Source organism: Diaphorina citri, unplaced genomic scaffold, assembly GCF_000475195.1.
Source record: "Diaphorina citri unplaced genomic scaffold, Diaci psyllid genome assembly version 1.1 scaffold341, whole genome shotgun sequence".
Classification (NCBI taxonomy): domain Eukaryota; kingdom Metazoa; phylum Arthropoda; class Insecta; order Hemiptera; family Psyllidae; genus Diaphorina; species Diaphorina citri.
In genome coordinates this window covers 93,983-107,777 of record NW_007377776.1, presented here as the reverse complement: position 1 = coordinate 107,777, position 13,795 = coordinate 93,983, and the positions used below count along the sequence as shown (strand labels likewise).

The window sequence follows — 13,795 nt, the reverse complement described above, 5'->3', positions numbered from 1 at the left end:
GAGTGAGGGGAGAAAAACAAGAACAGGAAGAGGAGGAGGAGGAAGAAGAAATGTAGAAAGAGGAAAAGGAAGAAGAAGAGAAGGACGAGGAAGAAAAGAAGAGGAGGAGGAGAGTACTAGGAGGAAAACGAAGAAGGAAAAAGAAGAAGAAGAGGAGGAAGAGAACAAAGAATAAGAAGAAGAGGAAAGAGGAGGAGATAATGTAATGAGGCAAATTTTGGGATTTAGGAAACCAAAATCAGTGCGGACTTCTTCCGAAATCGAAATATAAAAATATTCTAAAACATCCAAACACGTGAACTCTGCTTTTTAATTTTTAATTATCTTTGCATTAAACTCGTGTCCCTCTCTCTTTAAAATGTTTAAATTCTTTCAAAAAAGTTAACACATCTCAATTCTCGGCGCTTCAGCTTGAAACTGTCTCCGCTCATAGCGCTTGTGGGCTTCTGCTTCCAGAACTCTTGCGCTTCTGTGGAAAAAACATAATGCAATGGAAACAATTTGAGTTTATTAGAGTACATGGACGCTTGCCTGGTAAACAGGAGGGATTCCCAGCAGAAGTATGGAATTTTATCCTCAATATAAGTTGAGAATTTGACTACAATAATAATAGTAGTAGCCTACTGCTAGAGTAAAGGGACTTTTCAGCCCTGTGCGAGCAGAATAAATAAGCACTATTATTATTACATTTTACGGATAGAACGACATAAATTTTTATCATCAATGTCCTACACAAGCCTTGAGCTTATAGGACAGTGATATACTACTAACAATGATGTTGAAATGTCACATGTTAAAAAATAAATATATACCTATGTTGGTAACTAAAAAAAAAAAAAAAGAATGTTGTAAAATTACAAATTAAAAAAAAAAAAAAATACCCTTTTGGGGTAAAAAAAAAAAAAAAAAAAAAAAAAAAAAATACATGAAACAATGGTAAAGCACATCACATAGTAGAAAGAAAGGTATTTTCAGCCAGTGCCAGCGACACGACGGTAGCACGTTAAATGCAACAGTCAACAATGGTTCACTGAAGTTAAGCAACGCGTCAGTAGTGTCCGGATGGGTGACCATCCGGACAATCGTTGGGTGATGTGAGGAGGTGGATAGTTCATCAGAGAATGCAGGGTAAAACCCCTGTCAAGATGTAACTTGTAGATACAATGAAATTAAGTAAAAATTGAGGATAAAATTCCATACCTCGGCTGGGATTGAACCCACGCCCTCTTGTTTACCAGTCGAGCGCCTTGACCACTACACCACCGAGAGAATGCAGGGTAAAACCCCTGTCAAGATGTAACTTGTAGATACAGTGAAATTGAGTTAAAAAAAAATGACACCTCTTCTTACCTTTGAATCGATCATCATTCTGATTGGAAAAGAACACCTTCTCACTCAAACTAGGAGGCGGGGCCAGTCCGGTCCCAAACTGTCCTTTTCTCTGTTCCGCTCCGTCTTGTCCCGTCCCAAACTGTCCTTTTCTCTGTCCTTTTTCTTGTCCTGTCCCAAACTGTTCTTGTCCTTGTCCGGGACCTCTCTGTGTTTTTCTTCTTCTTTCATCTTCTTCCCTGTTCTGCTGGGGCCAGTCCGGTCCCAAACTGTCCTTTTCTCTGTTCCGCTCCGTCTTGTCCCGTCCCAAACTGTCCTTTTCTCTGTTCCGCTCCGTCTTGTCCCGTCCCAAACTGTTCTTGTCCTTGTCCGGGACCTCTCTGTTTTTTTCTTCTTCTTTCATCCTCTTCTTCTTCTTCGTCTTCAGAGTTGGAACTGTCATATTGGAATCTGGCTGTCAGGGAGCCGAACGGATTGGTGGATTTGCCCAGAGGTTCGGTGCGATAATCGGCCTGGGTGACGGATAGGGGACGTTTAGACGGGTCTTTTTCGACGTCACTATCGTGCTCTGAAAACAGAAGATGAAAATTAAAACTGATTAGATACATTTTTTGGCAGGACTTCAATGGGAGGACCCTCACACAGTAAACTCTTCCATGGAAATCTTTAAAATTTAAACCTAGGTGTGCTAAGATGGAAAACGAGAGCGTGAACTAACCATGCCCCTTAGATTCCCAAACTTGATACCCGGTGAAGATGTTTCTCATTATGAAGAAAAAAAATTACCCAATTGCGTCTTCAGAGTTGGAACTGTCATATTGGAATCTGGCTGTCAGGGAGCCGAACGGATTGGTGGATTTGCCCAGAGGTTCGGTGCGATATTCCGACTGGGTGACGGATGGGGGACGTTTAGACGGGTCTTTTTCAACGTCACTATCGTGCTCTGAAAACAGAAGATGAAAATTAAAACTGATTAGACACTTTTTTTAACTTCAATGGCAGGACCCTCACACAGTAAACTCTTCCTTGAAAATCTTTAAAATCTAGGTGCTTCGTCAACAAGAGAACACAAGAAAGTAACTCTAACTATGTAAGCTCTTCCATGAAAATCTTTATACTTTTATTTATTTGAAGTAGAGCAGTGGTTCTCAAACTTTTTTTGGCCGCGGAGCACCAAGCAACTGCTGAAAACTCTACGGAGCACCCCCCCCCCCCCAAAAAAGGTTTTTTTTTTTAAAAAAAAAAAAAAAAAAAAAAAAACACGAAAACTGTAGAACCCGTTGAAATATTTGCGATTGAAATACAAGCGCTTTTTTATAGTGGGCATCGAACCAAAGACTTTCTGCATGGAAAACAAGCGCGTGAACTAACCATGCCTAACCACGAACTTGATTCCTCATTACGATAGAAATTTTCAAATTGATTTTTCGCCCTAAATGGGGTCCCTACAAGTCTTCAAACCGCTAATAAAAGGGTTTTTTTTTTTACCAATCGAATCCAATTAATCCGTTTTTTTTTTTTTTTCAAATTCATCTTGATTTTATGGATTCATTAGATTCAGACTAAAAAATATCCCTACGGATTAAAGGACCACCTACCTCGGTTGAGTAGTTTCAACAAGCTGAACGGCTCCTCCTTGTCCTTGCTCGCATCCTTCTTGGTGGATGTGAAATATTCCTCGTCCACCTGGTAGAATTTCTCCCCGGACACCTCCACTGGTTCATCCCTAAGAATAGAATAGAATTTGAATAGAATAGAACTGGAAACTTATTGCTTTATCCAATTAATAACTTATTACAGGTCCTAGGTATTAATAACATATAATTAATAACATATAGGTCCTAGAATAAAATAGAATTAACTTGGATTTTTTTTTTTTTAAAGAGGTTCGACAGAGGGAGCTGTGACTGCTAAGGTTTTATTGTCCCGAAATCGAAGAGAGAAGGAAGACAGGATAGGAGAAAGCCAGCCCTTCCGAAAACGAACATTATCCCATCAGGATAAAATCCGCCCCGGGCGGGAATCGAACCCGCGGCGGCCTAGGTAGCACTTACAAGGCAGACGTGCTACCAAGCAAGCTAACTAGGCTGGTATTTTTTTTTTCTTTCGCTTTTGGAAAGATAAGACGTTAGCAGTTAAAAGTTCCCTCTATCAAACCTCTTTTTTTTAAGTAAAATATAAAACATACATAAGTAAGTGAACAATTTAATAATAAATTCGTTTGTTAGAGCTCCCTCTATCAAATCTCTTAAAACATAAATAAATGTTTACCTTAGTTTTCTCTTCCGTCGAATACGCTTGTCCTTATTCTGTTTCACCTCCACGAACATCTCCTTGTGGTTTGGATTCAGGGGATCGAACCGGGGAATCTGCAGTAGACCGTTCCTAGAACAATGATTGAGTGAAAGAAGTTAATTCAAAGTTTTAACCTGCCTCGGTGGTGTAGTGGTCAAGGTTGTGTTGGCGGATAGGTTTCCCACAAACAGTCTGGTGCCTTCCATTGTGACTGAAAACATAGAATCATAAATTAATTAACAAAGTTTTGAATTTGCCTAAGTTAGCTTGGAAAGTAGTGCACCTCCCTTGTAAACTCTAGGTTGTGGGTTCATTACAAAACCAGGATGAAGTTTATACTATGAGGTTTGTTCTCAGAATGGCTTGGCTAGCACCTCCCCCCTCTCTTTGATTTTGGGATGATCAGACCTCTGTTGTCACAGCTCCATCCATCAAAAACGTAAAAAAAAACACACACAGGCCAATATTTCTTACTCGCCTGCAGTTTTCTAGAGTGACAAGAATACACACAGGTGTCTTTTAAGTGACTAAAATAGTGATCTTGGAAGATTTATAAAATAAGCACATTAACACATTTTGGGTAGACTTCTACAAAGTCAGGATCCCACACGTGAGTGTTATCTTGGTAACGCTAGCATTTTTGTTGTAACCCGTAATATGATTAGGTAAATAAATTACAGGTAACTTAGGTATAAATTAATGAGAAGAAATAGGGAATTGGTCTCTTTTCCTTTTTTAAATTAGGGTAAATATTAAAAAGACTTTTTGAAATGTTCAGAGCTTCAGAGTTGACAAGAAAACAGAAAAAGTAAACAATTAACAAAACGGATCTAGCACAGGGGAGCGTGTTGAGGACGAGAAGAATACGAGATTTTTCGAGAAAAATCCCATGACAACAGTAGGGGGATGGGATTTTACTTTGGTTTCATAAAACGTCCCTTTCCCACCATAAATTCTTTGTTTATTTTAATTTTTATTAAATTTTATTTTCTGTTTCTCGAGACCTCACAACTTTTGAAGAATTTGAAGTAAAATTTCGTTTTTCGTAGGTACTTACCTAATAATTAGTTTTCTCAAACCTCTTTTTATTCTTGCGCTATTTCAAGTCACAAGTGAGTGTTTCTGTTACCTACTATAAAATACCTATACTCTTTTTTGTCTACTGTCAGCAGACACCGAAGCGAATACAATAGTCCGTCCCTTATACCTTTTTATTACTATTGTAATAATAAAGGAAGGACGGACTAAAAATGAATGAATAGTCGATTGTACATGAAATTTTACGTAGAATGATACTTAATATGCAATAAAAAATAGGGATTCTCATTTAAAATTCCAAAGTTGGTACCAAGTTCGCAGATTTAGCAAACTTGTTCGTGCGAATTTTAATATTGCCAAAAAATTCTTAGTAAAAATCAAAGAAATATGTTTTTTTTTTTTCGAAAATTCCAACAGGTCTGAAGCAATTAGACAAAACCAAGTTTAATGAGATTGAAAACTTTGGCGCCGTAGACGACATTTTGAAATATTTGGTCTCCAAAATTCAAAACCGAGCTCATTGAAAGCAAAATCTTTAAGTACCTAGCCAGCCTAGTTAGCTTAGTTGGTAGCGCGTCTGCCTTGTAAGCACTAGGCCGCGGGTTCGATTCACGCCCGGGGCGGATTTTATCCTGATGGGATAATGTTTGTTCTCGGATTGGCTGGCTTTCTCCTATCCTGTCTTCCTTCTCTCTTCGATTTCGGGACGATAAGACCATAGCAGTTACAGTTCCCTCTGTCAAACCTCTTAAAAAAAAAAAGTACCTACCTAGATACACGAAAATTTTTGTCTGCAAAAGTCAGAGAAATAAAATTATCGAAAGTGTAATCTTGAGTGCTGCAGGTGAAATTTTTCACTATTCATTTTTTCAAACAATTTGCATCTCCAGATGGTATCGTAAGCGCCTTGGAAATCTACGAAAACGGCTATAGTTGTCTCTTTTTTATTGAATTTGTCTTTGATGTCTTGACTTAGTCTTATCACTTGCTCATTTGTTGATCTATGTTTCCTGAAACCAGCTTGATTTGATGATAGGCTATGCGAGGATTCCAAAAGTGCGTGTGACAGCTTAGCGCTACCGTCTTCTTTGCGTGTGACAGCTTAGCGCTACCGTCTTCTTTGCGTGTGACAGCTTAGCGCTACCTTCTTCTTTGCGTGTGACAGCTTAGCGCTACCGTCTTCTTTGCGTGTGACAGCTTAGCGCTATCTTCTTCTTTGCGTGTGACAGCTTAGCGCTACCGTCTTCTTTGCGTTTTCATCATTTTGGTCGTTTTCCTTCTCTTCAGGGAGCCAGAAGATACTGTCGAGTTTTTCAAGTTGCGCCTAATCTTGGTCTTGAGTTTGAGCGCTAATTCTCGGCGCTTCAGCTTGAAACTGTCTCCGCTCATAGCGCTTGTGGGCTTCTGCTTCCAGAACTCTTGCGCTTCTGTGGAAAAAAACATAATGAAATGGAAACAATTTGAGTTTATTAGAGTACATGGACGCCTGCCTGGTAAACAGGAGGGATTCTCAGCAGAAGTATGGAATTTTATCCTCAATATAAGTTGAGAATTTGACTACAATAATAGTAGTAGCCTACTGCAAGAGTAAAGGGACTTTTCAGCCCTGTGCGAGCAGAATAAATAAGCACTATTATTACATTTTACGGATAGAGAAGTACATAATTATGGCGCAAAATTAGGAATGTGTTGGCTAGTTAGGTTGGAGGGTAGTATGCCTGCTTTGTAATCGCTAGGTCGCGGGTTCGATTTCTGAAAAAATCAACCCCCTAAAGTCAACCCCCTATACTCACCTTTACTAGGAAAACTTGGCTTTGAACTAGGGAACTTTGAAGCTTGAGTAGGACTAGCTGTCTTCACTTCTGCACCATCCTTTGAGTCAAACATGATCTTTCTATTTTTGGTTTCAAATTGGCATCCATGTTTCCTTTCTTCTCTTTGCTTTTAGAAGACTTGGGAATGACGTCTGCTGACTGAGTTATCGTGGGTTCTGTGGAAAAAAAGTTAATGAAATAATGATTGTAAGTAAAAGGATTTCAAGGACAAAAAATAAACCTGACATTCAGGCATGGTGCAAAATTAGGAATGTGTTGGCTAGTTAGGTTGGAGGGTAGTATGCCTGCTTTGTAATCGCTAGATCGCGGGTTCGATTTCTGCCCAGGGCAATAAGAATTATACATATTTTTTGATCATATGGATTAGCGACAGATCGCAAACGCAAAAGGGGGAAAAAAATGGTTGTACTCATATAATTAATGGAATAGGTAGAAGGAATTGAGATATAACACGAGTTTTGGTGCCTAAAGTCAAGCCCTATACTCACCTTTACTAGGAAAACTTGGCTTTGAACTAGGGAACTTTGAAGCTTGAGTAGGACTGGCTGTCTTCACTTCTGCACCATCCTTTGGGTCAAACATGATCTTTCTATTTTTGGTTTCAAATTTGGGAAACTTGGACACTTTCACCTCAGAAAAAGCATTGCCTTGTTGTACGTTTGGTGTACGGGTGTTCTTGACAAATTTGAAAAAATTTTCATCTCCACCAACAGCACTGCTTTTATGTTCAGGAAACTTGCTTGATGGAAATTTGTTTCCATGTTCTGGGAATTTACTTATTTTGTTCCCTGTATGTTCTGGGAATTTACTTGTTTTATTTCCTGTATCTCCTGAGAATTTGCTTGAACTTGCTTGATGGAAATTTGTTTCCATGTTCTGGGAATTTACTTATTTTGTTCCCTGTATGTTCTGGGAATTTACTTGTTTTATTTCTTGTATCTCCTGAGAATTTGCTTAATGGGAATTTATTTTCTTTATGTTCTGGGAATTCAGCTGGTGGAAATTTATTAGCTTTATTATCATCATCACAGGTATTAAAGTCCACTGTTGTGTCAGTATTTTTACTTTTGAAAGCCTCAAATATATCATCCTCACTATCCTCATTTTGCTGCTCGTCTTCACTACTATCTTGCCACACAGAACTGAAATTTTCAAATTGTTTCATCACATTATTGGTTTGGTCTAGAATAGAATTCATGTTGACATTTGTGTCCGAGTCACTTTCAGAATCTTCTTTTAGGTTCTTTTTGTTGAAACTTTTATGACTTGGGAACCCATTACTTTTTGCATTAGTAACTTTATTTTTGCTCTCAATGTTGGCATTTTTTGTGTCAGTAAATTTAATTTTATTTTCAGGTCTAGCATTATTTTTTGTAGTAGTACATTCATCAGTACCACTATCACTTTCAGAGCTGTCTGAATCTTCATTCAGTCTGTTCTGTTGATTGGAGTCAGTAAGATTAATTTTATTTTCAGGTCTAGCATTATTTTTTGTAGTAGTACATTCATCAGGATCACTATCACTTTCAGAGCTGTCTGAATCTTCATTCAGTCTGTTCTGTTGATTGGGTACCTTGACATTGTTTTTGAGCCTTTTATTGTTCTCAGCAACATCATCATTTTCTTCTTCTGAGTCACTTTCTGAACTCTCACTCTCACTTTGTTTTTGACTGACACTTATATTAGTTTTGGCAGTGGGCTTTAATTGATTTGTGGTGGTCTCAGGATTTTTGAGCCTTTTATTGTTCTCAGCAACATCATCATTTTCTTCTTCTGAGTCACTTTCTGAACTCTCACTCTCACTTTGTTTTTGACCGACACTTATATTAGTTTTGGCAGTGGGTTTTAATTGATTTGTGGTGGTCTCAGGGGATTTGTTTTCAACAAGGATGTTTTTGTTCTTGGGATCCTGCCGTTCTTTTTCCAATCGGGAGAGGAAACTTTCCTTGGCAAAATCCACTGTGACTGGATGTCCATTCCATACTTTGGGGTTGGACAGTTTGTATATGCCTGAAATGAGCAAATTTATTGTATTAAATATTTAATAATCTAAATATTTACAATACCTACCTAAAAATTACCGGAAAGGCAATTAAATACAATAGTTATTGGAAGGTACCCAACCTCACTACTGAGAGTCTTGTTTGTTGGTTGGCACATAGGACTTAAAATTAGAAAAATTGATGGTTTGAGCCCATGTCAAATTACAAAATTTAGTGTCCAAGGAAGGATCTTTGGGACAAGCTAAGTAATCTTGCTTTTAACTTCTCTTTCCTTTTTCAAGACAATGCACTCTACATCCTAAATCATATTTACAATACCTAAAAATTACCAGAAAGGCAATTAAATACAACAGTTATTGGAAGGTACCCAACCTCACTACTGAGAGTCTTGTTTGTTGGTTGGCACATAGGACATAATATTAGAAAAATTGATGGTTTAAGCCCATTTCAAGTTACAAAATTAAGTGTCCAAGGAGGGATCTTTGGGACAAGCTAAGTAATCTTGCTTTTAACTTCTCTTTCCTTTTTCAAGACAATGCACTCTACATCCGAACTCCCCAAAAAATAAAACTTATGGGTTCTAAAACTTACAATTTTCCAAAGAATGCCTTGGAGCATTAAATAAATAAATGGTTACCTTAGCTTTCTCTTGCGTCGAATACGCTTATCCTTATTCTGTTTCACCTCCACGAACATCTCCTTGTGATTTGGATTCAGGGGATCGAACCGGGGAATCTGCAGTAGACCGTTCCTGGAACAATATTTTTTATTTATTTAATTTGGAAGAAATGAGGCCTATTTAATCTGTTGACATAATGGGACTTTTTAGTCTTAGCTGACAGCATAAATAAGGTATTATTAAGTAAATAGGTAAATGAAAATATTTTTATCCTTTTTTATTTATTTACACTCCAAGCACCTAGAAGCAACAAAACCTTATGTTGAGGAAGATTATTTGAAGGAATGAAGTACATTCTAAGTTTTAACTCTAAGGAAGGATATTTAGTTTTTTTGAGAGTTTTATCTTTAGTTAGTTTGTTTGTCAGTAAATATGATCAATTGATCATGTTGATCCACCATAAGTCTTGAAAGGTTTGTCCGATTTTTTATTAATTTGGTTGAAATGTACCATTCAATAACTGATTCTTTTGATTTTACTCTTTCTGCTTTTCTTCTCGCTTTATTTCTCTCAGATTTTAGTTTTGCGAGATTCTAATGACTTCTAATGATTCTAATGTACTAATGATGTAATGTACTAGCATCTCGCTAGAATCTCATTAGAATCTCGCTAGTACATTCTAATGTACTAGCGAGATTCTAATGATTCTAATGTACTAATGAAAGACTTTAGATTTAGAAGTCTTTTAGAAATCCAATGATGTTACATCACATTGAATTGGGGGTCTTCTCTGACGAAATTCCTGTGCGCGGAGTCCAGTATGTAGGACAATTGCACCCCTAAAAGTCCCATAGATTTACTAGATTTTGGACTCGAGATCTACATTTTTTTTTTTTGCTAATACTTACTTGGTCTGGTGTTGTTTCACTTTATATCCCAACACATTCTCCAATATGAGCGCCAAAGCAAAGGCGTGATCGAGTCTACAATCTTGTTTGTTTAAACTGCTCGCATAAGACTGAAAAGTCCCTTTACTCCAGCATACCGCTACTTACTACTATTATTGTAAGCATATTTGAGAACCATATAATTTGAGAATTTGCAGTAACCTACTGCTGGAGTAGAGGGACTTTTCAGTCCTATTTGAGCAATATAATTTGTAATTTGTTTATGTTTTTCTTACTTTTTAATTTCTATTATTTTTTATAATTATGTAACCTAACAAAATTATATCAATAAAGAGGTGCTCCATTGAACTGTTTGTATAATGGAACAACTTGTTCTAAGCTGACAGTCTAAATAAAGCACTACTTATACTTGTATATTATAAACAAACAAGAATATGGGCTCGATCTCGCCTTTCGAGCCCCCATTAGGCCCTTTTTCGAACGAGGTTTACTCATCACTGCTAGAAGAAAAAAAAAAAGTTAATTTTAATTATTCATGTTGTAAAACTAAATTACCTATCAAATACAAAAGACCTTGTTTAGACTGCGGGAGTAAAGGGACTTTTCAGTCTCATCCTGGCAGGATAAACAAGGTATATTCTATTCTATTCTATTTACTTACTTGGTCTGATGCTGTTTCACTTTATATCCCAACACATTCTCCAATATTTGCATCTGTGTTACTCTTTCATCTTGTTCTTCTTCTACATTGTCTTTGCATTCATATTTCTCTTCTTCATCTTCTATAAACCTGTCGTCCAGGTTAAATCGAGTGTCGTTGTTGTAGGACGCTTGCAATTCCAACAGCTAAAATACAAAAGAAAGAGGTTATTTCACGATGCATCAAATCACACTTGGGCTGAGATCGTGGATCTCAGAAGAAGGCAGACATTCAACAAGTCCAGGACAGCCAAGCATTGCTGCGAGCCAGACTATTGAGAGAGAATGGTAAGACATTCTGTAGTGAGATCTGTTACATTTGCCAGCCTAGTTAGTTTGGGAGGGAGCAGTGCTACCACTACCAGTATGTGTGCTTCCATAGCACACATTAGAAGGTTGTAAGTTCTAGGTCATTGGTTTGACTCCCACTTGGGGGAAGCTTTATCCTAAACAGATAGGGTTTGACAATGAAAAAGAAAGCTCTTTTTTGTGTTTAACCTAACCCTATAATAGCAGTTGTCACTGCTCATTTGTGACAGCTTCTTTTTGCAGTAATTTTGTAAATTTCCATTGATATGACTTCTGAACAAGTACCTACAGGTGTGTTCTCAGAAGTGCTGGGTTTCTCCTTTCCTACCTTTCTTTATTCAATTTTGGATGAGACTTTCAGGTTTTTGGGGTCTGTACAATTACAGTTTCCTGTATCAAACTTTTTCAAAAGTAGTCACAGATCATTCACAAGTATAGGTATGGTTCTTACATTTTTATCTTACCACCTCATTCTTCTCTCTTACAGGCAAATATCTCACTCGCTCTGCATTTCAAATGAGACGCTACTACTTCAATGTGGATCTCAGAAGAAGGCAGACATTCAACAAGTCCAGGACAGCCAAGCATTGCTGCGAGCCAGACTATTGAGAGAGAATGGTAAGACGTTCTATAGTGAGAACTGTTACATTAGCCAACCTAGTTAGCTTGGAAGGTAGCAATGCTACCAGTATGTGTGCTTCCATAGCACACATTAGAAGGTTGTAAGTTCTAGGTCATTGGTTTGATTTCCACTTGGGGGAAGCTTTATCCTAAACAGATAGGGTTTGACAATGAAAAGGAAAGCACTTTTTTGTGTTCAACCTAACCCTATAATAGCAGTTGTCACTGCTCATTTGTGACAGCTTCTTTTTGTAGTAATTTTCCATTGATGTGACTTCTGAACAAGTACCTACAGGTGTGTTCTCAGAAGTGCTGGGTTTCTCCTTTCCTACCTTTCTTTATTCAATTTTGGATGAGACTTTCAGGTTTTTGGGGTCTGTACAATTACAGTTTCCTGTATCAAACTTTTTCAAAAGTAGTCACAGATCATTCACAAGTATAGGTATGGTTCTTACATTTTTATCTTACCACCTCATTCTTCTCTCTTACAGGCAAATATCTCACTCGCTCTGCATTTCAAATGAGACGCTACTACTTCAATGATGAAGAGGTTGGCTATTTCCTAACTCAGAAACGTACTGCCCCCGCATCTAACCCCATGACCGATCCGAGCATGATGACGGAAATGCTTAAGGGGAATCTTACAAATGTTCTTCCAATGATTGTCATTGGAGGATGGATCAACTGGATGTTCTCCGGGTTTGTCACAACCAAGGTGCCATTCCCGTTGACCCTCCGATTCAAACCCATGCTCCAAAGAGGTAAGTGTACCTACTCCTTAATGACCCAAATGGTCTTTCAATCGGTGTAATGGTGTTGGTAGACAAAGCCTTGCAACTAATCTCTTATTAAAATTTTGGTGTAACAATTTCTTTTAATTTTAAATCAAAATTTTCTATACCTAGGTAGGTATCTATACTTGTTTGATTTTATTGTGTGTAAATTGTAAAAATTGTTTATCAGTGCTGAGACCCTCCTTGCCCCAATCATTTTAGTCTGCTTTTGATACCTATCCATTTGTTTTGAATATTTAATTACCTACATCTAGCTAGACGTTCAATCTCTAAAATTATGCTACTGCTTGCTTTTATTTCTTCCTTGTTTTGCCAGTAATATTTGCTTCTTTCTGCACCATGTACGTATGCTAGTAATATCTTTATTCCTCATTTAAAAACAAGGTAAGTAAAATTGCTACATACATTATTGCATGCCTTTCTATTTTCTAACAGGTACCTAACATTTTATTGAATGCATGATTTTCTAATGTACCTACAGATTTTAAAAAATAATAAATATTTTCCCATCAAGTTGAATCAACCCCTTTTATTAAAATTTCCTTCAACTACCAGACATCTTGGGTAATGCTACATTCTCTCCCACAGGTATCGAGTTGCTCTCCCTGGATCCTGCCTGGGTATCATCAGCTTCTTGGTATTTCCTCAATGTATTTGGTCTCCGCTCCATCTATGCTTTGGTCCTGGGAGAAAACAATGCAGCCGATCAGTCCCGTCAGTTCCAAGACCAAATGAGTGGGGCTGCCGTACAAATGCCAGTGGACCCAAAGGCAGCATTCAAGGCTGAATGGGAGGCACTGGAGATTTATCAGCATCAGAGTGCCCTTGAAGGGCTAGCGGCGGAGATGATTGAGTGAATTATAGTGAGTTGAGGACATGTGAGATTTTGTGTTCAGAATATTGGGTGACTTTTTGTACACTTTGTGTGTTTGGCAGAAAGTAACAATTTTCTCACAGGACAAGATTTTTTTTTTTTTTTAGTTTTTGGCAGAAAGTAACAATTTTTTCACAGGACAAGGTTTTTTTTTTTTTTTTTTTAGTGTCCTACAAAATGGGGTTATGGGTTATTTTAAAGTTTGTGGCTGAGACACTTTCCTCTTTGCACTTTTCATGCACATGATACTGTGCAACTTTGCGAAATTTTAGCCCATAGGTACTTGAGAGTTGAGAGCTTTGTATAGTTCAGAATCTGGATGTTGCTGTTAGTTCCAATGAAATGTCTCAAAAGCTGTTGAATGTGTCAGCTAAAGTGGGATGGTCTCTAGATTTTCTTTTGCAATTTGTTTACTGAAGATAAGTAAATTAGGATATTAGGTACTCTTGAGTTTTAATGCCAGTACTTTTC

General features: G+C 37.6%; 2 protein-coding genes and 2 long non-coding RNA genes across 4 annotated transcripts; 1 reads left to right on the top strand and 3 right to left on the bottom strand.

Annotated features, from left to right (window-relative positions):
• Window positions 1–362: 362 nt before the first annotated feature.
• LOC103507777 (probable RNA-binding protein CG14230) lies at window positions 363–10,869 on the bottom strand. Its single transcript, XM_026822550.1, has 7 exons — window positions 10,689–10,869; window positions 3,601–3,714; window positions 2,928–3,055; window positions 2,124–2,272; window positions 1,980–1,984; window positions 1,351–1,568; window positions 363–469 (listed from the first exon to the last, which is right to left on the bottom strand). Exons 1-7 carry the CDS (start codon window positions 10,739–10,741, stop codon window positions 363–365), a joined length of 774 nt encoding a protein of 257 aa, XP_026678351.1. The 5' UTR covers window positions 10,742–10,869.
• Window positions 6,600–7,337, bottom strand: LOC113466837. The gene is made up of 2 exons (XR_003391117.1): window positions 6,986–7,337; window positions 6,600–6,652 (listed from the first exon to the last, which is right to left on the bottom strand). It is a non-coding gene; the product is annotated as an uncharacterized LOC113466837 (long non-coding RNA).
• On the bottom strand, window positions 8,235–9,121 carry LOC113465325. The gene is made up of 2 exons (XR_003391118.1): window positions 9,092–9,121; window positions 8,235–8,507 (listed from the first exon to the last, which is right to left on the bottom strand). It is a non-coding gene; the product is annotated as an uncharacterized LOC113465325 (long non-coding RNA).
• Window positions 10,870–10,904: 35 nt separating the features above from the next.
• LOC103507776 (ER membrane protein complex subunit 3-like) lies at window positions 10,905–13,408 on the top strand. Its single transcript, XM_008472282.3, has 4 exons — window positions 10,905–11,014; window positions 11,523–11,653; window positions 12,148–12,417; window positions 13,039–13,408. The coding sequence occupies exons 1-4, from the start codon at window positions 10,905–10,907 to the stop codon at window positions 13,305–13,307; spliced, it is 780 nt and encodes a 259-aa protein (XP_008470504.1). The 3' UTR covers window positions 13,308–13,408.
• The last annotated feature ends 387 nt before the right edge of the window (window positions 13,409–13,795 follow it).